The sequence below is a fragment of the Dendrobates tinctorius genome, unplaced genomic scaffold (genome assembly GCF_039654945.1).
Source record: "Dendrobates tinctorius isolate UK_male_01 unplaced genomic scaffold, ASM3965494v1 ptg000126l, whole genome shotgun sequence".
Taxonomy (NCBI): Eukaryota; Metazoa; Chordata; class Amphibia; order Anura; family Dendrobatidae; genus Dendrobates; species Dendrobates tinctorius.
The window spans coordinates 14,703,446-14,727,639 of record NW_027361794.1 but is presented as its reverse complement, the minus strand read 5'-3'; the positions used below and the strand labels follow the sequence as shown (position 1 = coordinate 14,727,639).

Below are 24,194 nucleotides of genomic sequence, written 5' to 3'. Positions count from 1 at the left end.
TGATATTATTGTTGATAATGCCTATAATATTGTGGCTATTGTAAGGCTTAGAAAAAAATTACATCCAGCAAAATGTCACCAGCGATGGTGGCGCCTTCGCAGTAGCATCTATAAGTAAGAGATAGATGATGCTGGACAGGCGCCTCCGGTGACATTTTGCTGGATGTAAAAAAATTTTCTAAGCCTCAAAATAGCCACAGTATTATAGGCATTATCAACAATAATATCAATGCTACTATATGTATTATGTAAAAATGGGGGGCAGGTCACTGAGGGATCAGTAACCTGTCATAAGCCAATACAGATGAATATGTAAGCACAGACCCACCTGCAGCCCCGCCCACAGCCCCGCCCCAGAGCACGAGAATCTAATTAACTGAAAACTAAAAATAAAGATTAACCAACAACCACAAGACGGATTTCATCAATCCAGTATCAATGTAATCAGTATAACTGCGTCAACCTGACAGTGTCTGTAGGTTACTGTGCACAATCCTGCTGAAGGGTTCACTTTAAATTTAAATCTTAGGCATTTGGAAGAGGCGATGGAGAGCTTTTTTCTAAGACTCTCAGGGAGTTACAGACTCACATAAGTGAGGTAGGCCGATCCCACCGCAATCAAACTATCATACAGAATGAACCTGTAAAAAAAAGACTTAGAATAAAAAATGATGTTACATCCCCAACAACAACATATGTTTGAGGGGAGAACTCCAACACTTAACCAGACTTGCACTCATTTGTGGTGGACCATTGGAGCTACTATGAGTCCTGACCAGATGTGTAGAGAAAGTATTGCCCCCATTTCAGGAGAGATTGTGCAGTAATCTGAATTCCTTAGGATCGAAAACAGAATGGAATTTATGACGTGGAGTGAATCCATGAAACCAGGGCTCGAACCATGCCAACACATCTCCTGCAGGCGGGAATACATGTATATTACAGCCCTCAGCCTCGCACAGCTTAGAGATATATCATGGCACAGGTGTAATGGTTTTCCTGTCGTTTATCACAATCCTCCTTGACATTAGATAGTTTTAATACAAATTGAAAAGTCAGGATAAAGGGAAACTCTGTTGTTATTGTACAGAAATTCACACTTGGCCTCACTGCACTTTTAATGATGCTGATCATGAAAGCAAAGTTTTCCCACAAAGACTGGACCTGGTCTTGTAGGGACCATATGACCACATTCAGCAGCACAGAAGGGAGAGAAGGTAGATTAATGCAATAAGATCACAGGGATCTAGTAAGCTAACAGCATCATTACCCTCCGCTTTCTCTTACAGACCCATCATAATGCTTTAAATTTAAGTGATTTTCTAACTTATCAGCACATTCTATGTACGTTTTTATTTGGCTTTGTAGTTTACAGATCTGGGCAGGTAAGGGTCAGCGTCTTCTAATCCCAGGTGGAAGGTGGATCCTCCAGGTGGTAAGTTTTATAGAAAAGGGCTTTCAATTCCCAAAGTCATTTGAACAGTTTTGGGTAAAGATGAATGTTGTGGTCAGGAGGCAAAATGGTGATCACCCAATTGTGATACGGCCGGACTACAAGACCGATAAAGCAGTCACAGCTGGTGACTGAGAAGAATCTGTGACTTCTCTGCATTTAATGGTTACTACTCACCTGGGTAGCCATATGTAGGAATCTCCTCTTTACACCGCTCATCACCCCTCACATATGTCTCTGTAGTATTAATATGGGTCAGATCTTCACCCTGAAACAAATAATGTAAAAGTCACAGACAGATGGAGAAGTCACATCTATGATCAGCTCTAATCCTGCCATCTCCACCGTTCTCATTACACAAGTATAAAACATATAATACTGGTGGATAAAACAAGACTGAGCACAAGACCTTCACAGCCATCTACACATCATAGGGAAGATCTCATGACACCTTCTCTCCATCTACCTGATGATTCTGAGGAACACTGGGATCTTCTTGTTTACAGTCCTGTAGAAGAAGAGGACGGGGACATCTCTCTGGTGTTGTCCTCTTACTGGATAGATCTGGAGGAAACACATACAGGGACTGAATTCATTCTTTACATACAGATAATTATAGGCTGTGTGTATTTAGCCCTGTCTATTACCTGGTGATGTGAGGGGCTGGGGAACCTCCATCATGACGTCCTTGTACAGATCTTTGTGTCCTTCTAAATACTCCCACTCCTCCATGGAGAAATAGACGGCAACGTCCTGACACCTTATAGGAACCTGACACATACAATGATACAGTCATCCCCCCCGATCCCTTCATAGTGTTACTGTGTAATATCCCAGCATTCCCAGCAGTGTCACCTCTCCAGTCAGTAGTTCAATCATCTTGAAGATGAGTTCTAGAATCTTCTGGACATTGATGTCCTCATGTATCAGGGGGTGAGGTGGAGGCCCCGTGTTTGGGCTCAGGGATCTTCCGCATACCTCAGACACAGGGTCCTGACAGCACTCCCTAGAGGTCTTCTTTACTACTGTGTAATCCTGGTTATGGAGAGACGCATTAATAAATCTCACAACAGACATTTACAGAGTCCTCACCTCTCCAGTTCTGTCCATCTGTTATTCCCATAGATAAGAATGATGTAATGTGACATCATCAGAATCTCTCACCTCTCCAGTAAGCCGGAAGAGAATCTCTAGGGTGAGGTGTAATATCCTCTCCGCCATCTTGTCTCTGTCCATATCCATCCTTGATGGGTAAATCAGGAAAATTCTCTTATGTAGAAGATCTTCACTGAGAGGATCCGATATTGTAGAGACCTGAATGAGAAGATGAGCCGATGTAACATCATAAAAATCCTATGTAATAATACAATTACTGGAGATAATAAGGGAAACATATGAGGAGATTTATTATTTTACAGTATTTAGTTTCCTTCTTTACATCTACTAATAAAACCTATATATTTAGGCCACAGACAACAAGCAGTTTCTTCCTTGGAGTCGGCAGCTGAATACGTTTCTCATAGACTCATCTTCCATAACGCTAATTCTCGTCTCATTTACCGACACTGGAATCGGCATTAGTAATACTGCAGGAGATATTCATTACACGGGACAGGAGAAATAACTACTTCATGGTGAGGACGACATCTTCATCTTCTACTACGGCTCTAGAAACATATTTGGCCAGAGTCCGTCACTGACTCCATCCCCACTGGCCATTTATATGAATGTTTCCCGTCTTACCTGCACTGTAATTTTCTATCATTCATTTATATGCTGAATGTATACCAATTTTAACTAAGCTCAATTTTTTGGGGTTTTTTCTTTGAATTTTTGCATTCTGTGCAAGTCTGGATGTGGCCTCACCCTCTTGAGCTGTAAATCACATATAAAAGCCTCCCGGGCTGGTGTCTTTAGGTCGGGACCTGGTTCTTTGGTCTGCCCTTACTCACACATTGAGGTCGACTTTGACACATGGTAAGGTTTTAATATTAGACAGTGTAGAACCATCTCGATCAGGGTCACCTTGGCGATGGAGAGATGGCTTTCATGTGATTTTTGATCAAAAAATGTATTACTAAGAGCCCTGTGTTATTTGAATGCACTTTTTGCTCTTACTTATTTAGTTATAGAAGAGCTTTTATTTAGTTTCTTGTAGGTTTTTCACTGTTTTATGGCCAAAGTGAACAAGCGTTTATACTGTATGCTGCATGTATACCAACTTTAACTAAGCTCTATTTTTGTGTGTTTTTCACGTTAGATCTCATGTCAGATTCACACACAGAAGTTTGAGGCTTTCATAAAAGCTTTTTTTGTTTGCACAAACAAGACGATACGATACGATACACTTTATTGATCCCAAGGGAAATTATGGTATCACAGCAGCGTTACAACAGCATTACAAACAAAACTTTAAGAACAGCATTACATACAGTAATTACTAGACACAGATCTTGCACATGACTAACCACAATACGTAACAAGCAAAGGTACACATGTCTCTGATCATTTCCCTTAGAGTGCCAGCCCTAGGTTGTAGCCATCTTTCACTCTTAGTGTATTGTTATACATCCCCATAGCAGTAGGCACAAATGATTTCCTGAATTTCTCCTTCTTGCACCTTAGTAGGATTAGACAGCTGCTGAATGTGCTCTTCTGATTTCAGAACAGCCCGTATAGTGGGTGTGTATTATTGTGCATTATAACCCTGCACTTCTTCTGAATCCTATCTTCCACTACCTCCTCAAAAGAGTCAAGATGGAGGCCAACAGCCGCACTTGCCTTCTTGATAAGTTTGTTGAGCTTATTAGCGTCAGCTACTCACACACCACTGCCCTAGCAAAAGATAGCAAAAAAGATGGCGCTCGCTACCACAGACTGGTAGAACATTTCCAGCATTTTACTGCACACATTGAACGACCTGAGCTTCCGCAGAAAGTACAGTCTGCTCATTCCCTTCTTGTGAAACTTCTCTGTATGACACTTCCAATCGAGTTTACTGTCAAGGTGAACCCCCAAATATTTGTAGCTCTCAACCATCTCCACCTCCTGGCCAGCAATAGTGATCGGTAAGTACTCCTCCTTTTTCCTTCTATAACTCACCACCATCTCCTTGGTTTTCTTTACATTTAGTTCTAGACAGTTAGTCTGGCACCAATCTACAAAGTCAGAAACCACCCTTCTCTATTCCTCCTCCCCCCGGTCCCCCACAATACCCCCTACAATCACTGAGTCATCTGAGAATTTTTGGAGGTGACAGAAATGGGATTTATACTGAAAGTCAGCTGTATAAAATGTGAAAAGGAAGGGCAACAGCACTGTACCCTGAGGAGCTCCCACACTGCTCCGTACACTGCCAGAAACCACCTCCCCCATCCTTACAAACTGTGGCCTGTCCATCAGGTAGTAGCTTATCCAGTTCACCATTCCCTCATCCACTGTCATATCAGTCAACTTATTTCGTAATAAGAGCGGCTGTAAGGTATTGAAGGCACTAGAGAAGTCAAAGAACATGGCGCGCACTGCAGTTCCCTCATTGTCCAAGAATGAATGTATTGTATGTAGCAGAGACACTACAGCATCATCCATCCCCAACCTCTGCTGGTATGCAAACTGCAGGGGGTCAGTGTAGGCCCTCACCTTCGGGCACAAGTAGGCAAGTACTATTCTCTCCAACGACTTCATAGCATGCAATGTTAAGGCCACTGGATGATAGTCATGTAGGGAAGTTGGTAAGGTGACCTTGGGAACTGGCACCAAGCAAGTGGTCTTCCACAGCACTGGTATTCTCTGAGATTGTAGGCTCCTGTTAAACAAGAGCTGAAAGACATTATCCAGTTGGTTTGCACACACTTTTAGGACACGTGGACTGAGGCCTTCAGGCCCAGCTGCTTTGCCAATGACTAGTTTACTAAACTGTTTCCTCACATCGCTTGGGGAGACAGTGAAGGCGGGCAGTTCATCATCCAATGTCAATGCTGTCGATCGTTCCTCAGCTCCATCCCTCATTCTTGATAACGCAGCACATGTGTTGGTAAATCTGTTGAAGAACTCGTTCATTTCATTAGCCATGGGCAGATCCACTTTCCCACGCTCCGATCTACCCTTAAACCCAGTTATCTGCATCATGCCTGACCACACCTCCTTGGAATTGTTGTGTGACAGTTTATTTTCTAATTTAATTCAGAATGCCTCACGGGCATTCTTAATTTTCCCCTTTGAGTCGATCAGGATTCTGACAGCGCCGACGTACAGCCTCCGCTGAGCAGGAACTCACCCGCACTGTAGGGACCCCTGGGGACCAGAATAGCCAGAAAGTATAGGTGCACAGGACCTTAGTGATGAAGTTTAGCAAGCCGGCATGGGACCTACGGTCATGTGACTGCAAGGGGGCGGGGCTTAGCATCCTGCTTTCAGAGAAGACAGCAAACTCAGAGTCAGGCAAAACGGAGGTCGTTCACAGTACGGACAGCGAGGTACAGGAGGAGAAAACAGACGGGAGGTCAGACAAAGCCAAAGGTCATACACAAGAGGGCGACGCGGTACCAAGGGGACGAGCAGAGAGAAGTTGGGTCACAAGCAGAGAGTCATACTCGAGAGGTAGCGCAGTACAAGAGGGACAGGCAGAACTCGTAACAGAGACAGAACCGAATCAAAACCAAACAAGCAAGCAAGATATCAGGCACAAGGCACACGTACGCACAAGGTCAACTAACTCAGCCAAGGGCAGGAGTATAACTGACACTGGACCTAGGTCCAGTGAGCATTAAATAGCCGCCCTCTGCCAGGGAGAGGCGGAACAATTAACCCCCAATCAGACCAGGACAGGCCAAAGCGAAACCCCGTCCTGGATCATGACAGTACCCTCCTCTCAATGGGGGCCACTGGACCCCCGGGTCTCTCAGGGTACTTGGCGTGAAAGGCCCAGACCATCTGATCCGCAAGAACTGATCGAGCAGGAACCCACGAGCGTTCCTCCGGACCGTAGCCTTTCCAATGTACCAGATATTGAACTGCACGACGGACCAACCTGGAGTCGACAATTCGTTCCACCTCGTACTCCGACTGCCCGTCTACCAAAACCGGTGTTGGTGAAGCTGATGATCCCTCCCCAGCGGACCTCACAGGTTTCAAAAGGGCCTTATGAAAAACATTTGGGATCCGCAGAGATGGCGGGAGACGCAACCGAAAAGCCACCGGGTTAACTGCCTCGGTAATTAAATAAGGACCGATAAACTTGGGTCCAAGTTTCACAGAGGGGACCTTGAGTCTTATATTCTTGGTGGACAACCATACCTTATCCCCAATCTGCAACATCGGTCCCGCGGATCGTTTTTTGTCCGCAAAAAATTTAAACTTATCCTGGGCTTTCGTAATATTACTCTGGACCTCTCACCATACCTCCTCCAACCGCTGGATCGTCTCATCCGGCCCAGGACACCCAGAATTCAAACGGGAAAATTCTCCAAAATGAGGATGAAACCCATAATTGCAAAAAAAGGGAGATGTACCCGTAGACTGGTTAACTCGGTTGTTAAATGCAAACTCAGCCACCGGTAACACAGAACACCAATCATCTTGTCGGTCTGGAGTCAAGCAATGCAGAATTTGCTCCAGAGACTGATTGGTCCGCTCGGTCTGCCCATTAGTCTCTGGATGATAAGCGGATGAGAAGGAAAGACCAATACCCAACCTTTTACAAAAAGCCCTCCAAAATCTGGAAACAAATTGCACTCCTCTATCAGACACCACATTCAAGGGTACCCCATGCAACCGCACCACATGCTCAACAAACAATCTGGACAATGTTTCCGCATTAGGTAGAGCTGCCAACGGTACAAAATGTGCCTGCTTACTAAACCTATCCACCACATTCCAGACAACGGTATTACCCTTGGAGGGGGGAAGGTTGGTGATGAAATCCATGGACAAATGTGTCCATGGTCTCTCAGGAATTGGCAGTGGTACCAATTCCCCGTCCAGCCGGTTATGGGGGGTTTTTGCTCGGGCACAAACATCACAAGCAGACACATATTCCCCAACATCAGAGGCTAAAGCAGACCACCAGAATACTCTAGCAATGGCCTTCCGGGTAGCCGAGATCCCTGGATGTCCACCCAGAACTGAGTCATGGGAATCCCGGAGGACCTTAAGGCGAAGCTGAGCTGGCACAAAAAGTTTGTCCACCGGCTTGGCCGGCGGTGCAAGAGACTGGGCTTCCCGAATCTCTCGTTCCAACATATTTGAAATACCTGCCACCACCACCCCAGGCTGAAGAATGGAGGATGGAGGTTCCGGGGGGGACACCGGATCAAGACTGCGTGACAAGGCATCAGCTCTGACATTTTTGGAACCTGGCCGAAATGTGATCGAGAAGTTGAATTGGGAAAAAAAAAGTGACCATCTAGCCTGTCTAGGAGTCAACCTCTTAGCTGATTCAATGTAAGCTAGGTTTTTGTGGTCCATTATTACGGTTATAGGATGGACAGCCCCCTCCAAAAAATGCCTCCATTCTTCAAAGGCCAACTTAACGGCTAGAAGTTCTCGATTTCCCACATCATAGTTTCTCTCCGCAGGAGAGAATTTTTTTGAGAAAAAGGCGCAAGGTCTTAAATTGGTCAAAGTGGCGGGTCCTTGGGACAATACCGCCCCCACCCCCACCTCTGAGGCATCTACCTCAACAATAAATGGTTCAGACGGGTCCGGTTGAACAAGAACCGGGGCCGACAAGAAACATGTTTTTAAAAACTGAAATGCCGCTACTGCTGCGGTTGACCAATTCTTGATACCGGCCCCCTTTTGAGTCATGTCTGTGAGGGGTTTAACCACCTGTGAGAACCCCTTTATAAATTTGCGATAGTAATTGGCAAATCCTAGGAAACACTGCAGAGCCTTCAAATCACAAGCTTGATTCCACTCGCCAATGGCCTGCACCTTATTAGGATCTATGCGATACCCTTCAGCAGACATGATGAACCCCAGAAACGACAGTTCCTGAACAAAAAACAAACATTTTTCCAGTTTAGCAAAGAGACAGTTCTCCCGGAGCCTTTGGAGAACTGCCCGAACATGACCAATGTGAGTCTGTTTATCAGGAGAATAGATCAATATGTCATCCAAATATACCACCAAAAAACGTCCAATAAAATCAGAGAACACGTGATTTATGAAGTTTTGGAAGACCGCTGGAGCATTCGTCAAGCCGAAAGGCATGACCAGAATTTCAAACAACCCTTCAGTAGTGAGAAAATTGGTTTTCCATTCATCTCCGTCTCAGACTCGGATAAGGTTATACGCTCCCCGTAGATCTAATTTTGAACACCACTTAGCTCCGGACAATTGGTTGTATAAATCAGGAATAAGTGGAAGGGGATAAGTATTCCTCACAGTTATCTTATTTAACTCACGAAAATCGAGGCATGGGCGTTAACCACGGCCTTTTTTCTTTACAAAAAAGAACCCCGCCGCTACAGGAGAAACAGAAGGACGAATGTGTCCCTTATGGAGGCTCTCGGAAATATACTCCTTCATCGCAGCCCGTTCTGGACCCGAAAGGTTATACAAGCGGGCCTTGGGCAATTTAGCACCTGGAACCAGGTTAATGGCACACTCAAATGGGCGGTGTGGTGGTAAAACCTCAGCCTCTTTTTCGGAGAAAACGTCCGTATAGTCTATCAGGCACTCCGGAATACCTTCCAGACCCACGGACGACACAGACACAGTATCAAGACATTTCTCAGAACAATAGGGAACCCATTTAACAATGTCCCGACATTCCCAATTAATTACAGGATTATGCAATTGTAACCAGGGGAATGCCAACACCAGTCCCGCTGGCAGGTTGTCCATCACAAAACATGAAATACGTTCCTGGTGCAAGGAACTCACTTTAAGGAGAAACTCTTCAGTACGAAACATAATGTCATTTTTTACCAGTGGTGTTTTGTCAATGACCACAATGTGAATAGGAGTCTCCAACCTAACTGTCCCTAACTTACACCTGGATACCAAAACAGAGTCAATCAAGTTAAATGTTGATCCGCAATCCACGAAGACAGAAGTGGATGTGGAGACACTCCCACAACAAAGTTCCACCTGCAACAACGTTTTAGAGAAGACAGAAAAAGGTACCTGAGAGCCTGGGTGACCTCCACGACAATCACCCGGTCTCAATCGCTTAGTTAGTGGATGGGAGGGGCACACCTTTCTCCAATGTCTAGAATCGCCACAGTGAAAACAGTCTTTTCCCACGTGCAGAGATCTCCTTTCATTTTCCTTGAGGTCGATGGTTCCCATCTCCGCGATCACAGTACGGACAGCGAGGTACAGGAGGGGAAAACAGATGGGAGGTCAGACAAAGCCAAAGGTCATACACAAGAAGGCGATGCGGTACCAAGGGGACGAGCAGAGAGAAGTCGGGTCACAAGCAGAGAGTCATACACGAGAGGTAGCGCAGTACAAGAGGGACAGGCAGAACTCGTAACAGAGACAGAACCGAATCAAAACCAAACAAGCAAGCAAGATATCAGGCACAAGGCACACGTACGCACAAGGTCAACTAACTCAGCCGAGGGCAGGAGTATAACTGACACCGGACCTAGGTCCAGTGAGCATTAAATAGCCGCCCTCTGCCAGGGAGAGGCGGAGCAATTAACCCCCAATCAGACCAGGACGGGCCAAAGCGAAACCCCGTCCTGGATCATGACAGAGTCCCTTTGTATCAATTTCAGTTTCTTAGTATCCTTCATTTTAAAAGTCATTTTTTTCTCATTTAGTAAGTATTTAAATTATTTTGTAATGCAAGGCTTGTTATTTGCATAACATCGAATTTTTTTAACTGGCACTACAGTATCAGTACAAAAAGTTATGTAATCAGTTACCCTTCCGACAATATCATTTACATCATCATGCTCCCCTCTGTCGCATATCACCTCCCAGTCTGTGAGGTCAAAGCAGTCTTGCAGAGCTTCCTCCACTGCCGGAGACCACTTCCTGATTAGTTTTATTGTCTCTGGTTGTTTGCTAACAACAGGTAGGTAAGATGGAGACAATAGTATGAGATTGTGGCCGGATTTCCCCAGGGGGGTAAGGCAGATGATGAATAGGCGTCTTTAACATTTGCATAGAGGAGATCCGATATACTGCTGTCCCTTGTTGCACAATTAACAAATAGATAGAACTTTGTAAGAGCCTTTGAGATCATGACTCTGTTAAAATCCCCAGAGATTAATATTAACGAGTTTGGGTGCTTTGTCTGAAGGTGAGCCAAGACCCCAGCAATACTTCCCTAGCTGCCTCTTGGCTAGCAGATGGAGGTATATACATTACTATTGCAATGCAAATGGAGAATTCTCTAGGTAGATAGTAAGGCCTGAGGCCAACTGCTACGAGTTCAATGTTTTGACAGCAGTGACTTTCCTTAACAGTTATGTGCCGCTGATTACACCATCTGTTATTAATATATAGTATTTAACCCCCCACCCTTCTTACCACATTTGGCTTTGTCTCTATCAGCCTGAACCATTTGAAACCCTGGAATCGAGACACTTGAATCAGGAACGTCCCCATGTAACCAGGTTTCTGTAAAGCACATAAGACTGCATTCCTTGAACCCCGCCTGGGTTTTACACAAAGCTAGCAGTTCGTCTGTCTTATTCCCCAGCGAGCGCACATTGCCCATGATGATTGATGGTACTGCTGGTTTAAACCTTCTTCTCCTGGACTTCACCTTTTTTCCTGCTCTGCAGCCTCTGAAAGGTCTCCACACTTCACGAGGAACCTGTGGTATGGCCACAGCTGGAGAAAGCTTCAATCTGCTCAGCTCCAGAAGTCGATCTCTTGAATGCACAACACGTTTAGTGATGGGTTTAGGGACTGCCAGCAGATCAGTCACCCTGTCCTTCGCTCCAGTCCACACCGTGACTGACTGTGTCCAGTGTGCACCTCTGTACCTGTACACAGATGGCTGCTTCCGTAACCAACAAGGTAGAAGCTGTGTGTATTGTGGAACTATAGCTGACAGAGGCTGTATTAGATTCAGGTCCAATGGTTCTAATAACTGCGCATCACATGTATCCATTTAGGAGTTGCATGTACCTGTGTGGGTGATGTACGTAGTAGTGGCAGATCTGGGTGCCGATCCAGAGCTGCGTGTGCAAGGGCACCTTCCCTCAATGGTCTGTCATGCAGGAACAGTGCGATCCGCAGGGTGTAAAATATCCACAGTGCGATCAACAGAGTGTAAAACATCCAGGGTGTAAAACATCCATCAATCCAAGGTTAAAGTTAGGGGTCCATCAAAGTTCCTAGGGTCCGAAAGAAAGTCCAAAAGAAAGTCCAACAGAAGCAAACAAACAAACTGAGTAGCTGCTGCTGCAATGGGCTGCCAGTAGCACGACGCCAGTATTATGGACAGAAATGATCTGATCCCAAAGTCTCCATGTACAGTGTTTTACGGGGTTTACTTCTGGCCTTAGGCTTTTCTGTATTACAGGAAAAGCACCAGAAAAAAACAGATATTAAAATGTTTCAAATGAAAATTGGCACCAACAATTCTTGCCAAAAAAAAACAAAACATAAAAAAGCAGAAGACAAAATGTACTATTTTTTAACAAGGAAACATTTTTTTCTTTACAAATTAACTCTTTTGGGCCCCAGAATATAGATATACACCACAGGGACAGCACAGGAGCGGCTGCAACAAAAACCCCGGCAGCTTCACCACTTGCTGCTGTCAAAAGCAAACATGGTGTCTAAAGGCCCCTTTACATTTAGCGATGCACCAGCGATCCGACCAGAGATCCGACACGGTCAGGATCGCTGGTGCATCGCTAAATGATCGCTAGTGAGCTGTCACACAGGCAGACCTCACAGCGATGCAGCAGCGACGCAGCGCACGATACTCACCTTTCACACACAGTGATCCTGACATCCTCCCGCCCGCCTCCACGCGTCGCTCGTCGGCGCCAGCAGAAAGCCCAGCAGGAAGCAGACGACGAGAAATGGAGCTGGACATTCTCGTGCGATCAGCGATGGACAGCGGGGGAGCCGGTCGGAGGTAAGTATCACACAAAATCGGTGACGTTATAGCGATATCGCTATGTGTAAAACCCCCTTAAGAAGGTGTGACAGATGCCAGCTGAATGCCCTCTGCCCCCAAGTACTCGATAGCATACCTCCCAACTTTTTAAGAAGGTAAAGAGGGACAAAGGACGTGGTGCGTGCAGCGCGCCGCGGCAAATTTTGGGCCACACTCCCGACCACACCCATTTCACAACAAGTCACACCCAAGTCCATGCCCCAACCACACCCAGAGAAAGAAAGAGGGGAAAGAAAGAACAGAGAGAAAGAGAGAAAGAAAGAAAGGAGAGAAAGAAAGAACAGAGAGAGAAAGAGGGGAAGAGAGAAAGAACAGAGAGAGGGAAAGAAAGTGGGGAAAGAAAGAGAGAACAGAGAGAAAGAAAGAAAGAAAGAAAGAAACAGAGAAAGAAAGAACAGCGAGAAAAAAAGAGGGAAAAAAAGAAAGAACAGAGAGGGAGAGACAAAGAAAGAGTGGAAAGAAAGAACAGAGAGAAACAGAGAGAGGGGAAAGCAAGAACAGGAGAGAAAGAGAAAGAAAGAGGGGAAGAAAGAAAGAACAGAGAGAGAGAAAGAATGTGGGGAAAGAAAGAGAGAACAGAGAGAAAGAAAGAAACCGAGAAAGAAAGAACAGCGAAAAAAAAAGAGGGAGAAAAAGAAAGAACAGAGAGGGAGAGACAAAGAAAGAGTGGAAAGAAAGAACAGAGAGAGACAAAGAGAGAGGGGAAAGAAAGAACAGGAGAGAAAGAGAAAGAAAGAGGGGAAAGAAAGAACAGAGAGAAAGAAAGAAAGAAAGAGAGAAAGAAAGAAAGAAAAAGAGAAAGAACAGAGAGATAGAGAGAAAGAACAGAGAGAAAGAAAGAAAGAAAGAAAGAGGGGAAAGAAAAAGAACAGACAGACAGAAAGAAAGAAAGAGAAAGAGGGGAAAGAAAGAACAGAGAAAGAAAGAAAGCGAGAAAGAAAGAAAGAACAGAGAGATAGAGAGAGAGAAAGAAAGAACAGAGAGAAAGAAAAAAAGAAAGAAAGAAAGAGGGGAAAGAAAAAGGACAGACAGAAAGAAAGAGAAAGAAAGAGGGGAAAGAAAAAGAACAGAGAGAAAGAAAGGAAGAAAGAAAGAAAGAAAGAAAGAAAAGAGAGATAGAGGGGAAGAAAGATGGGAAAGAAAGAACAGAGAGAGAGAAAGAAAGAGGGGAAAGAAAGAGAACAGAGAGAAAGAAAGAAAGATGTGAAAGAAAGAACAGAGAGAGAGAGAAAGAACAGAGAGAGAAAGAAAGAGGGGAAAGAAAGAACAGAGAGAGAAAGAAAGATGGGAAAGAAAGAAGAGGGGAAAGAAAGAACAGGGAGAGAAAGAAAGAGTGGACAGAAAAAAAGAACAGAGAGTGATAAAGAGAAAAACGAAGAGGGAAAGAAAGAACAGAGTGGGAGAGAGACAGAAAGGGGAAAGAAATAAAGAACAGAGAGAGGAAGAAAGAAAAAGGGGAAAGAAAGAACAGAGAGAGAAAGAAAGAGGGGAAAGAAAAAGAACAGAGAGAAAGAAAGAAAGGAAAGAAAAAGAACAGAGAGAAAGAAAGAAAGAAAGAAAGAAAGAAAGAAAAGAGAGATAGAGGGGAAGAAAGATGGGAAAGAAAGAACAGAGAGAGAGAAAGAAAGAGGGGAAAGAAAGAGAACAGAGAGAAAGAAAGAAAGATGCAAAAGAAAGAACAGAGAGAGAAAGAAAGAGGGGAAAGAAAGAACAGAGAGAGAAAGAAAGATGGGAAAGAAAGAAGAGGGGAAAGAAAGAACAGAGAGAGAAAGAAAGAGTGGACAGAAAAAAAGAACAGAGAGTAATAAAGAGAAAAACGAAGAGGGAAAGAAAGAACAGAGTGGGAGAGAGACAAAAAGGGGAAAGAAATAAAGAACAGAGAGAGGAAGAAAGAAAAAGGGGAAAGAAAGAACAGAGAGAGAAAGAAAGAGGGGAAAGAAAGAACAGAGAGAGAAAGAAAGATGGGAAAGAAAGAAGAGAGAGAAAGAAAGAAAGAACAGAGAGAAAGAAAGAACAGAGAGATTGAAAGAAAGAACAGAGAGAGAAAGAAAGGGGAAAGAAAGAAAGAAGGGAGGGAAAGAAAGAAAGAACAGAGCGAAAGAAAGAACAGAGAGAGAAAGGAAGAGGGGAAAGAAAGAAGAGAGAAAAAGAGAGAAAAGAAAGAACAGAGAGAAAAAAAGTAATATTAGAGAGCGAGAGAAAGAAAGAAAGAACAGAGAGAGAAAGAAACAAAGAGAGAGAGAAAGATTATATAAAGATACTATAGAAGCCTGACTCCCATTGTAATGCCCACCTGAGCCTCCCGGTGCAGGACATATCATGATCCGCTCACATGGCCGGCATCCCCGATTCCAAAGCGATCCCGCTATCCGCGCTGTCGACGGAGGACACAGTGATGGAACTGATGCATTCCCTGAAGTCCCTCCATGGTTCCATCACAATCTCCTCCTGAAATTACCTAATTTCCTGTCAGCTTCTAGCACGTCACTTCCGGTGGAACGTCACGTGCGAATTTTAAAGTGCTCCTCGGGGCTCTGCCGTGTACTCCTGTGTCCGCAGGAAAAGTAAGCTCCCAGCCAGGACAGACTCTCTCTCAAAATCGGGTTGGGAGGTATGAATGCTGCCCACCATACACCTTGTACACGCATGGCTCCGCACACCTCATACACACACGGTTCTGCTTTGCATGCCTCGTACACACACGGCTCCGCTTCGTACACCTCGCACACACACGGCTCCACTCAGTAAACACATGGCTCCACACCGTAAACCTCGTACACACGCGGCTCTGCTCCGTACACCTCGTACACGCACGGCTCCAATCCGTACACCTCGTACACGCACGGCTCAGCTCCATAAACCTCATACATGCACGGCTCTGCTCCATACACCTCGTACAGACACGGCTCAGCTCCATACACCTCGTACATGCACGGCTCAGCTCCGTACACCTCGTATACACACGGCTCAGCTCCGTACACCTATTACACGCACAGTTCAGCTCCGTACACCTCGTACACGCACGGCTTTGCTCCGTACACCTTGTACATGCATGGCTCAGCTCCGTATCCCTCGCACACACACATGATTCCGCTCCATACACACGTGGCTCCGCACACCTTGTACACACACTACTCCGCTCTATACACCTCGTACACACACGGCTCCGCTTCGTACACCTCGCACACACATGGCTCCACTCAGTAAACACATGGCTCCACACCGTAAACCTCGTACACACGCGGCTCTGCTCCGTACACCTCGTACACGCACGGCTCCGATCCGTACACCTCGTACACGCACGGCTCAGCTCCATAAACCTCATACATGCACGGCTCTGCTCCATACACCTCGTACAGACACGGCTCAGCTCCATACACCTCGTACATGCACGGCTCAGCTCCGTACACCTCGTATACACATGGCTCAGCTCCGTACACCTATTACACGCACAGTTCAGCTCCGTACACCTCGTACACGCACGGCTTTGCTCCGTACACCTTGTACATGCATGGCTCAGCTCCGTATACCTCGCACACACACATGATTCCACTCCATACACACGTGGCTCCGCACACCTTGTACACACACTACTCCGTTCTATACACCTCGTACACACGCAGCTCTGCTCCTTACACCTCATACACACACACGGCTCCGCTCCGTACACCTCATACACATGTGGCTGCGCTCCGTATACCTCGTACACACACGAGGCTCTGCTCCGTACACCTCATACACACAAGGCTCCGCTCCGTATACCTCGTAAACACACATGGCTGTGCTCCATACACACGTGGCTCCGCTCATCCCACACATAAACTTCCCCTCACGAGCATCATGGCAACCAGCACAGCAGAGTCCAGCATACACTGAGGCCCCTGATCATGTGACTCCTGACTCCTCCCCTCCTGTGACCTCATCACAGGTCCTGTGCGCACAGAAGCAACAGCCTAGCAAGTCATCGCAGGCTGTGGGGGGCGCTGTGGGGGGTCTCTGGGAGGGTGAGAACAGGGTCGGTGCATGGGGGGCGTGGCGGCTCAGTGCAGTGTGGGAAAAAAAGAGTCGCGCTTGGGACAGCAGGACAGGCAGTCAAAACCGGGACTGTCCCGTCATATCCGGGACGCTTGGGAGCTATGCGATAGTATTGGGCGGCCTAGTTACTACGATAATTACATGCCTAATAATGGTGTCTGGGCTTTCAATGCACGAAGATCTATTAGGCCGGGTCAGAGGCAGCGTAACGCTCCCATAATAATAGTAATCTTTATTTATATAGCACCAACATATTCCGCAGCGCTTTACAGTTTAACAGTTTCAAAACATAAGTCATAAGTAACAATGCTAACAATACAATTATTATAGCAAAATAAGATGACCCTGCTCGGGAGAGCTTACAATCTACAATGAGGTGGGGGAGATACAAAGTACAGAGGTGTATTTACAATGATGGTCCAGCCATCTTGAGGGATGGATGGAGATAGTGAATGGCTACACATGCACACTTACACATAAAATGACTTTGATTAGTGAAAGTGATAGGCCGCTCTGAACAAATGCGTTTTGAGGGAGTGTCTAAAACTAGGCAAATTGTGGATAGTAGAGTTGAGCGAAACGAGTCGAAAAAATTCAAAAGTCGCCGACTTTTGGCAAAGTCGGGTTTCATGAAACGAAACCCGACCCTAGGATGAGGTCGGCCACGAGGTCGGCGACTTACGCGCCAAAGTCGCGTTTCAAAAGTTTGTTTTGCGCTCTTTTTCAGCCAATCAGGATCCACGGACACTGTGGGCAACGTGATGACATAGGCACGGGTCACCACCATCTTTCAGAAGGGCATGCAAGTGATTGGCTTGCTTTGGTGGGCGTCACAGGGGGTATAAAAGGGCGTGCACGCCGACCGCCATCTTACTTCTGCCGATCTTAGTATAGGGAGAGGTTGCTGCTGATTCTGTAGGGAGAGCGTTAGGCAGGGAAGAAGACAAAAAACCTGCTTCTGCTGCTAGCGATTTGGCCTGCACAACACACCAGTCACTGTGTGTGCAGTGCAAGGGGAGGCTATATAGTGGTGTATCAGTGGTGTTGGTTGTTGGGCTGCCTTCTAAGGCTTCCTGACATTCCTGCATTGCTGTTTACCCACTGCTCCGCAAACTGCTTTTTTAAAAGCAATCCCAATTTTTTTTTTTTGTCCTGCTGAGAAGACAAAAAAACTGCTTCTGCTGCTAGCAATTTGGCCTGCACAACACACCAGTCACTGTGTGTGCAGTGCAAGGGGAGGCTATATAGTGGTGTATCAATGGTGTTGGTTGTTGGGCTGCCTTCTAAGGCTTCCTGACATTCCTGCATTGCTGTTTACCCACTGCTCCGCAAACTGCTTTTTTAAAAGCAATCCAATCTCCCTTATCCTCTAGTCACTTTTGTCACAGCTGTGCCATCGAGCCTGTCACATAGCGCTCAGATATTCATTGGGCCTCACACAATCCAAAAGTGTCCAGTGTCCAAAAGTGTGTGCAGAGATTCAAAATCTCCCTTATCCTCTAGTCACTTTGGTCACAGCTGTGCCATTGAGCCTGTCACATAGCGCTCAGATATCAGTGGGCCTCACACAATCCAAAAGTGTCCATCCAGTGTCCAAAAGTGTGTGCAGAGATTCAAAATCTCCCTTATCCTCTAGTCACTTTGGTCACAGCTGTGCCATCGAGCCTGTCACATAGCGCTCAGATATCAGTGGGCCTCACACAATCCAAAAGTGTCCATCCAGTGTCCAAAAGTGTGTGCAGAGATTCAAAATCTCCCTTATCCTCTAGTCACTTTGGTTACAGCTGTGCCATCAAGCCTGTCACATAGCGCTCAGATATCAGTGGGCCTCACACAATCCAAAAGTGTCCATCCAGTGTCCAAAAGTGTGCGCAGAGATTCAAAATCTCCCTTATCCTCTAGTCACTTTTGTCACAGCTGTGCCATCGAGCCTGTCACATAGCGCTCAGATATTCATTGGGCCTCACACAATCCAAAAGTGTCCAGTGTCCAAAAGTGTGTGCAGAGATTCAAAATCTCCCTTATCCTCTAGTCACTTTGGTCACAGCTGTGCCATCGAGCCTGTCACATAGCGCTCAGATATCAGTGGGCCTCACACAATCCAAAAGTGTCCATCCAGTGTCCAAAAGTGTGTGCAGAGATTCAAAATCTCCCTTATCCTCTAGTCACTTTGGTCACAGCTGTGCCATCGAGCCTGTCACATAGCGCTCAGATATCAGTGGGCCTCACACAATCCAAAAGTGTCCATCCAGTGTCCAAAAGTTTGTGCAGAGATTCAAAATCTCCGTTATCCTCTAGTCACTTTTGTCACAGCTGTGCCATCGAGCCTGTCACATAGCGCTCAGATATTCATTGGGCCTCACACAATCCAAAAGTGTCCAGTGTCCAAAAGTGTGTGCAGAGATTCAAAATCTCCCTTATCCTCTAGTCACTTTGGTCACAGCTGTGCCATCGAGCCTGTCACATAGCGCTCAGATATCAGTGGGCCTCACACAATCCAAAAGTGTCCAGTGTCCAAAAGTGTGTGCAGAGATTCAAAATCTCCCTTATCCTCTAGTCACTTTGGTCACAGCTGTGCCATCGAGCCTGTCACATAGCGCTCAGATATCAGTGGGCCTCACACAATCCAAAAGTGTCCAGTGTCCACAAGTGTCTGCAGAAATTCAAAATCTCCCCTGTCCTATAGACACCTTGTACCTTGTTTTACATTACTATATAGTTTGTTGGATTTTGTCTACATTTCTACCAAAAATGAGGAAGGCTGGTGGAAGAGGCCGTGGAATTGGGCGGGGGTTGGCAGCTGGTAATGATGGTGTTGGTGGTGGATCTGATGGTAGTGGCAAGAGCAAAATAGGACCGAATGCAGGAGGTGCTGACCCTGCGTCATCGTCTGGCTACATAAGGCCTCGAACGCTTAGTTTTCTAGGAGTTGGCAAACCGCTTTTAAAGCCAGAGCATCAGGAAAAAGTTTTGTCTTACATTGCTGACTCAGCCTCCAGCTCTATCGCCTCCTCTTCTTCAGTTGTAAAAAGTAAAAGCACTGAGTCATCATTGGAGGCTCATGTTCATGAACCACACCTTTCCTTGTGTCCTTCACCCCAACCAAGATTGAAGGATGACGCAGGCCATACTACTGATTACTCCATGGAGCTGTTTTCACATACCATGCCTGGATTATCAAGTGAAATGGTGAATTACCCAGGCCAAGATGAATCTGACATGGAGTGCACTGATGCACAGCCGCTGATGGATGATTCTGCTGGTACATTCACTCAGAGCACTACATTGTCCTCGCAGTGTACAGAGCCAGATTCTGACCCTGATGAGACTCAGGTGCCCCTTCCCGCACACTATACCACCATACACGGTGACACAGAGGAAGGTGCACATGACATAGAAGAGGAGGTGATGGATGACCCAGTTGTTGACCCAGATTGGCATCCATTGGGGGAAGAGGGTGCTGCTTCCAATAGCTCAGATGAGGAGCATCCACAGCAGACATCGACATCGCAACAGCTGTTATCTGGCAGGCCCGGAGCACTCCAAAGACAGGTTCCAAACATCAAAAGAGTTGCTGGACAGCTTGTCCAGAGGGTCAAAAGATCACAGCGTGCTAGGCCGCAAAATGTCTGCCAAAGTAGGAAGAGTGCAGTGTGGCACTTTTTTGAACAAAATCCTCATGATCAGGCCAAGGTTATCTGTAAGAAGTGCGCAAAGACCTTTAGCCGAGGGAAAAATTCGAAAAATTTGAATACCAGTTGCATGCTTAGACATTTAAACAGCATGCACTTGCAAGCATGGACACAACACCAAACCTCAAGTGCCACATGTGCAACTGATCACAACGAAGGTAGTCAGCAACGCTACATTGTTTCCCCCACTGTAAGCCCACCGGTTAGCACAGCAGCAAATGTTGAGGTGTCGTTGCAAGACCACAGCAGTCAAGGAATCCCACTGTTATATCAACGAAAGACTGATTCTAGGCCATCAGAAAGAACACCAACTCCATCACCATCATCAACCCTCTCTCAGTCCGCCCTGTCCACCGCTACTTCCACCATATGCAGCTCTCAAGTCCAGCTCACCTTCCCAGACACTATGAGTAGGTCAAGAAAGTACTCAGTCTCTCATCCGCGTACACTGGGTTTGAACGCCCACATTGCCAAACTAATCTCGTTTGAGATGATGCCCTTTCGGTTGGTGGAAAGCACAGCTTTCCGCGAACTCATGGCCTATGCAGTACCACGCTATGACCTACCCAGTCGCCACTTCTTCTCTCGCAAAGCCATCCCAGCCCTCCACCATCATGTGAAAGACCGCATTGTCCATGCACTCAAGCAGTCAGTGAGCGGAAAGGTGCACCTCACAACTGATGCATGGTCCAGTCGGCATGGCCAGGGCCGTTACGTGTCCATCACTGCGCACTGGGTTAATGTGGTGGATGCAGGGTCCACAGGGGACAGCGGTGGTGGGACAGTGCTGCCTAGCCCACGGTATAGGAAACAGTTGGCTGTAGGCGTTCGACCCTCCTCCTCCTCCAGAAGCGAAAGCTCGTCCACAGAGCGCAGTCGTACGAGCACTCCATCTGCAGCTGCCACTGTTGCACACGATGTGTCCCCCTATCGAGCAGCTAGTGGAAAGCGTCAGCAGGTTGTGTTGCAGATGATGTGTTTGGGCGACAGACACACCGCCGAGGTGCTGGCCGAGTACTTGAAGCGACAAACTGAGTCATGGCTGGGCAGTGTACATCTTGAGGCAGGCAAGGTAGTTAGTGATAACGGCCGTAATTTTGTGGCAGCCATAGCCCTTTCAAAACTCAGCCACATACCTTGCTTGGCTCACACCTTGAACCTGGTGGTGCAGTGCTTCCTCAAAAATTATCCGGAGTTAACAGCCCTGCTCCAGAAGGTGCGAAGACTGTGCGCGCACATCCGCCGGTCGCCTGTACACTCCGTTCGTATGCAGAAGCTGCAGCGATTGCTCCACCTTCCCAACCACCGCCTCATTATCGACATTGCAACAAGGTGGAACTCTACCCTGCACATGGTGGAGCGGCTGTGCGAGCAGAGGCAGGCCATAATGCATTTGTGGGAGGATACACGGCCAGGCACTTTGAGAGCAGACATGGAGTTGACAGGTGTGCAGTGGTCGAAGCTGAAAGACCTTTGTAAAGTCCTTCAGTGTTTTGAGGAATGCACACGGCTGGTAAGCGCAGACGACGCAATCCTAAGCATGAGCATCCCACTTATGCGTCTGCTCATGCAAACTTTGACGCACCTTAAGGAGCAGGCGTCTGCAGCCAATGTTGATGAGGAGGAAGAGGAGGAGGGAATCCTTGATGACATTCAGCCATTGTCTGCTCAGGGACCTCTCCTGGACGAGGTGGAGGAAGAAGAGGAGGAGGAGGATGATGATGGGGATGATTACTTAGGGGAGGAGGATGCATCTCGTGGGGCAAGTGAAAATGTTGGCGTGGCAAGGTCTGGTACAGGGTTTGTGCGTGACTGGAGGGATGTGGATTTGCCAGAAAGTGCTCCTCCACCCAGCACTCGCAGTGCATCATTGACACCGGGAACATTGGCCCACATGTCAGATTATGCCTTGCGGATCCTAAAAAGGGACCCCCGCATTGCCAAAATGATGAACGATGACGACTACTGGTTGGCCAGCATCCTGGATCCACGCTATAAAGGCAAATTACAAAACATCATGCCACAGGAGAACCTTGACCTAATATTGGCTAATAAACAAGCAACTCTGGTAAATCGGTTGCTTGAGGCATTCCCAGCACACAGCAGCGGTGATGGTTCTCACACGAGCCGTACGGGCCGGGGGCAGCTTGGCAGAGGTGTTCGTGGTGCACACAGCAGAAGTGGCGTTGGAGACAGGGGTTTCAAGACAATGTTGTGGACTGATTTTTCAAATACCGCTCACACAACTGGTAATACTGCATCGATGGAAAGTGACAGGAGACAGCAGTTGTCAACTATGGTTACAAACTACTTTTCCTCCCATATCGATGTTCTCCCACACAGGTCATTCCCCTTTGACTATTGGGCCGCTAAACTGGACACCTGGCCTGAATTGGCCCAATATGCCTTACAGGAGCTCGCTTGCCCAGCTGCAAGTGTGCTATCGGAAAGAGTCTTCAGTGCAGCTAGATCAATCCTGACAGAAAAAAGGACCCGTCTGTCAACCCAAAATGTGGATGATCTAACCTTCATTAAAATGAACCACGCATGGGTTTCCAAGGATTTTGTCCCACCTTCCCCTGATGACACATAGGGTGACAGAAAAATGGCTTGCTTTGGTCCACCTCTTCCTGGTACTTCACCTATTTTGCCTTTTGCATCAGCTGAATGTCCAACATCAACATATGCCACTTTCTAAAACTCAAAACTCCCTAACTGTGCTGCCTCCCCCCCCCATGGCCGGGGTCACCACCTAGCGCACGACACCATGCGAGTGCCGTTGCCCTGGACAGGTGGGTAGGCCGACTCTTGGGCGCAGGCACTGGCACAGGGTCCCTCATAGTGCAATCAAGTGTCTCTGACGGTGGTGGTGCACACCCGCCGTCAGACACACCGCTGTACTATGAGGGGCCCAGTGCCAGTACCGACGCCCACGAGTGGGCCCCCCTTGCTTGGGCAGGGCCCCAGCATTTGCAATCTGTACCTCTCCCTGCTCCTCCGCTGTGTAATCTGGGCCGTCAAATCCATACTGTGCCTGACACCGTCTGAGCCTGCCTCCTGATGTATAGACATATATTTTGAATGTGTACGCTATCCATACATGTTATCCGGGGATACGGTACCCTTTCTAACCTTTGTGCAATCACGTGCATTCCATACTGGGCCTAACACCGTCTGAGCCTGCCTCCTGAGACATATATTTTGAATGTGTACGCTATCCATACATGTTTTCCGGGGATACGGTACCCTTTCTAACCTTTGTGCAATCACGTGCAATCCATACTGGGCCTAACACCGTCTGAGCCTGCCTCCTGAGACATATATTTTGAATGTGTATGCTATCCATACATGTTATCTGGGGAAACGGTACCCTTTCTAACCTTTGTGCAATCACGTGCAATCCATACTGGGCCTAACACCGTTTGAGCCTGCCTCCTGATGTATAGACATATATTTTGAATGTGTACGCTATCCATACATGTTATCTGGGGATACGGTACCCTTTCTAACCTTTGTGCAATCACGTGCAATCCATACTGGGCCTAACACCGTCTGAGCCTGCCTCCTGAGACATATATTTTGAATGTGTATGCTATCCATACATGTTATCCGGGGATACGGTACCCTTTCTAACCTTTGTGCAATCACGTGCAATCCATACTGGGCCTAACACCGTCTGAGCCTGCCTCCTGATGTATAGACATATATTTTGAATGTGTACGCTATCCATACATGTTATCTGGGGATACGGTACCCTTTCTAACCTTTGTGCAATCACGTGCAATCCATACTGGGCCTAACACCGTCTGAGCCTGCCTCCTGAGACATATATTTTGAATGTGTACGCTATCCATACATGTTATCTGGGGATACGGTACCCTTTCTAACCTTTGTGCAATCACGTGCAATCCATACT

The 24,194-nt window shown here is 46.8% G+C and overlaps 2 protein-coding genes across 3 annotated transcripts in view; one reads left to right on the top strand and one right to left on the bottom strand.

The window, feature by feature from the left end:
- The window catches only part of LOC141047306 (uncharacterized), a 39,634-nt gene extending 27,613 nt beyond the window's left edge, over positions 1–12,021 (bottom strand). For both annotated transcript variants that reach the window (XM_073542365.1, XM_073542366.1), the window contains exons 1-6: positions 9,584–12,021; positions 2,618–2,767; positions 2,309–2,488; positions 2,101–2,224; positions 1,920–2,017; positions 1,631–1,721 (exon numbers count right to left, since the gene is read on the bottom strand). In XM_073542365.1, coding sequence (XP_073398466.1) covers positions 1,631–1,721; positions 1,920–2,017; positions 2,101–2,224; positions 2,309–2,488; positions 2,618–2,767; positions 9,584–9,748 — 808 coding nt within the window. In that variant the 5' untranslated portion in view covers positions 9,749–12,021. The remainder of the gene's footprint in view (positions 1–1,630; positions 1,722–1,919; positions 2,018–2,100; positions 2,225–2,308; positions 2,489–2,617; positions 2,768–9,583) is intronic.
- The window catches only part of LOC141047277 (uncharacterized), a 1,035,999-nt gene that overhangs the window by 703,528 nt on the left and 308,277 nt on the right, over positions 1–24,194 (top strand). The window lies entirely within an intron of this gene.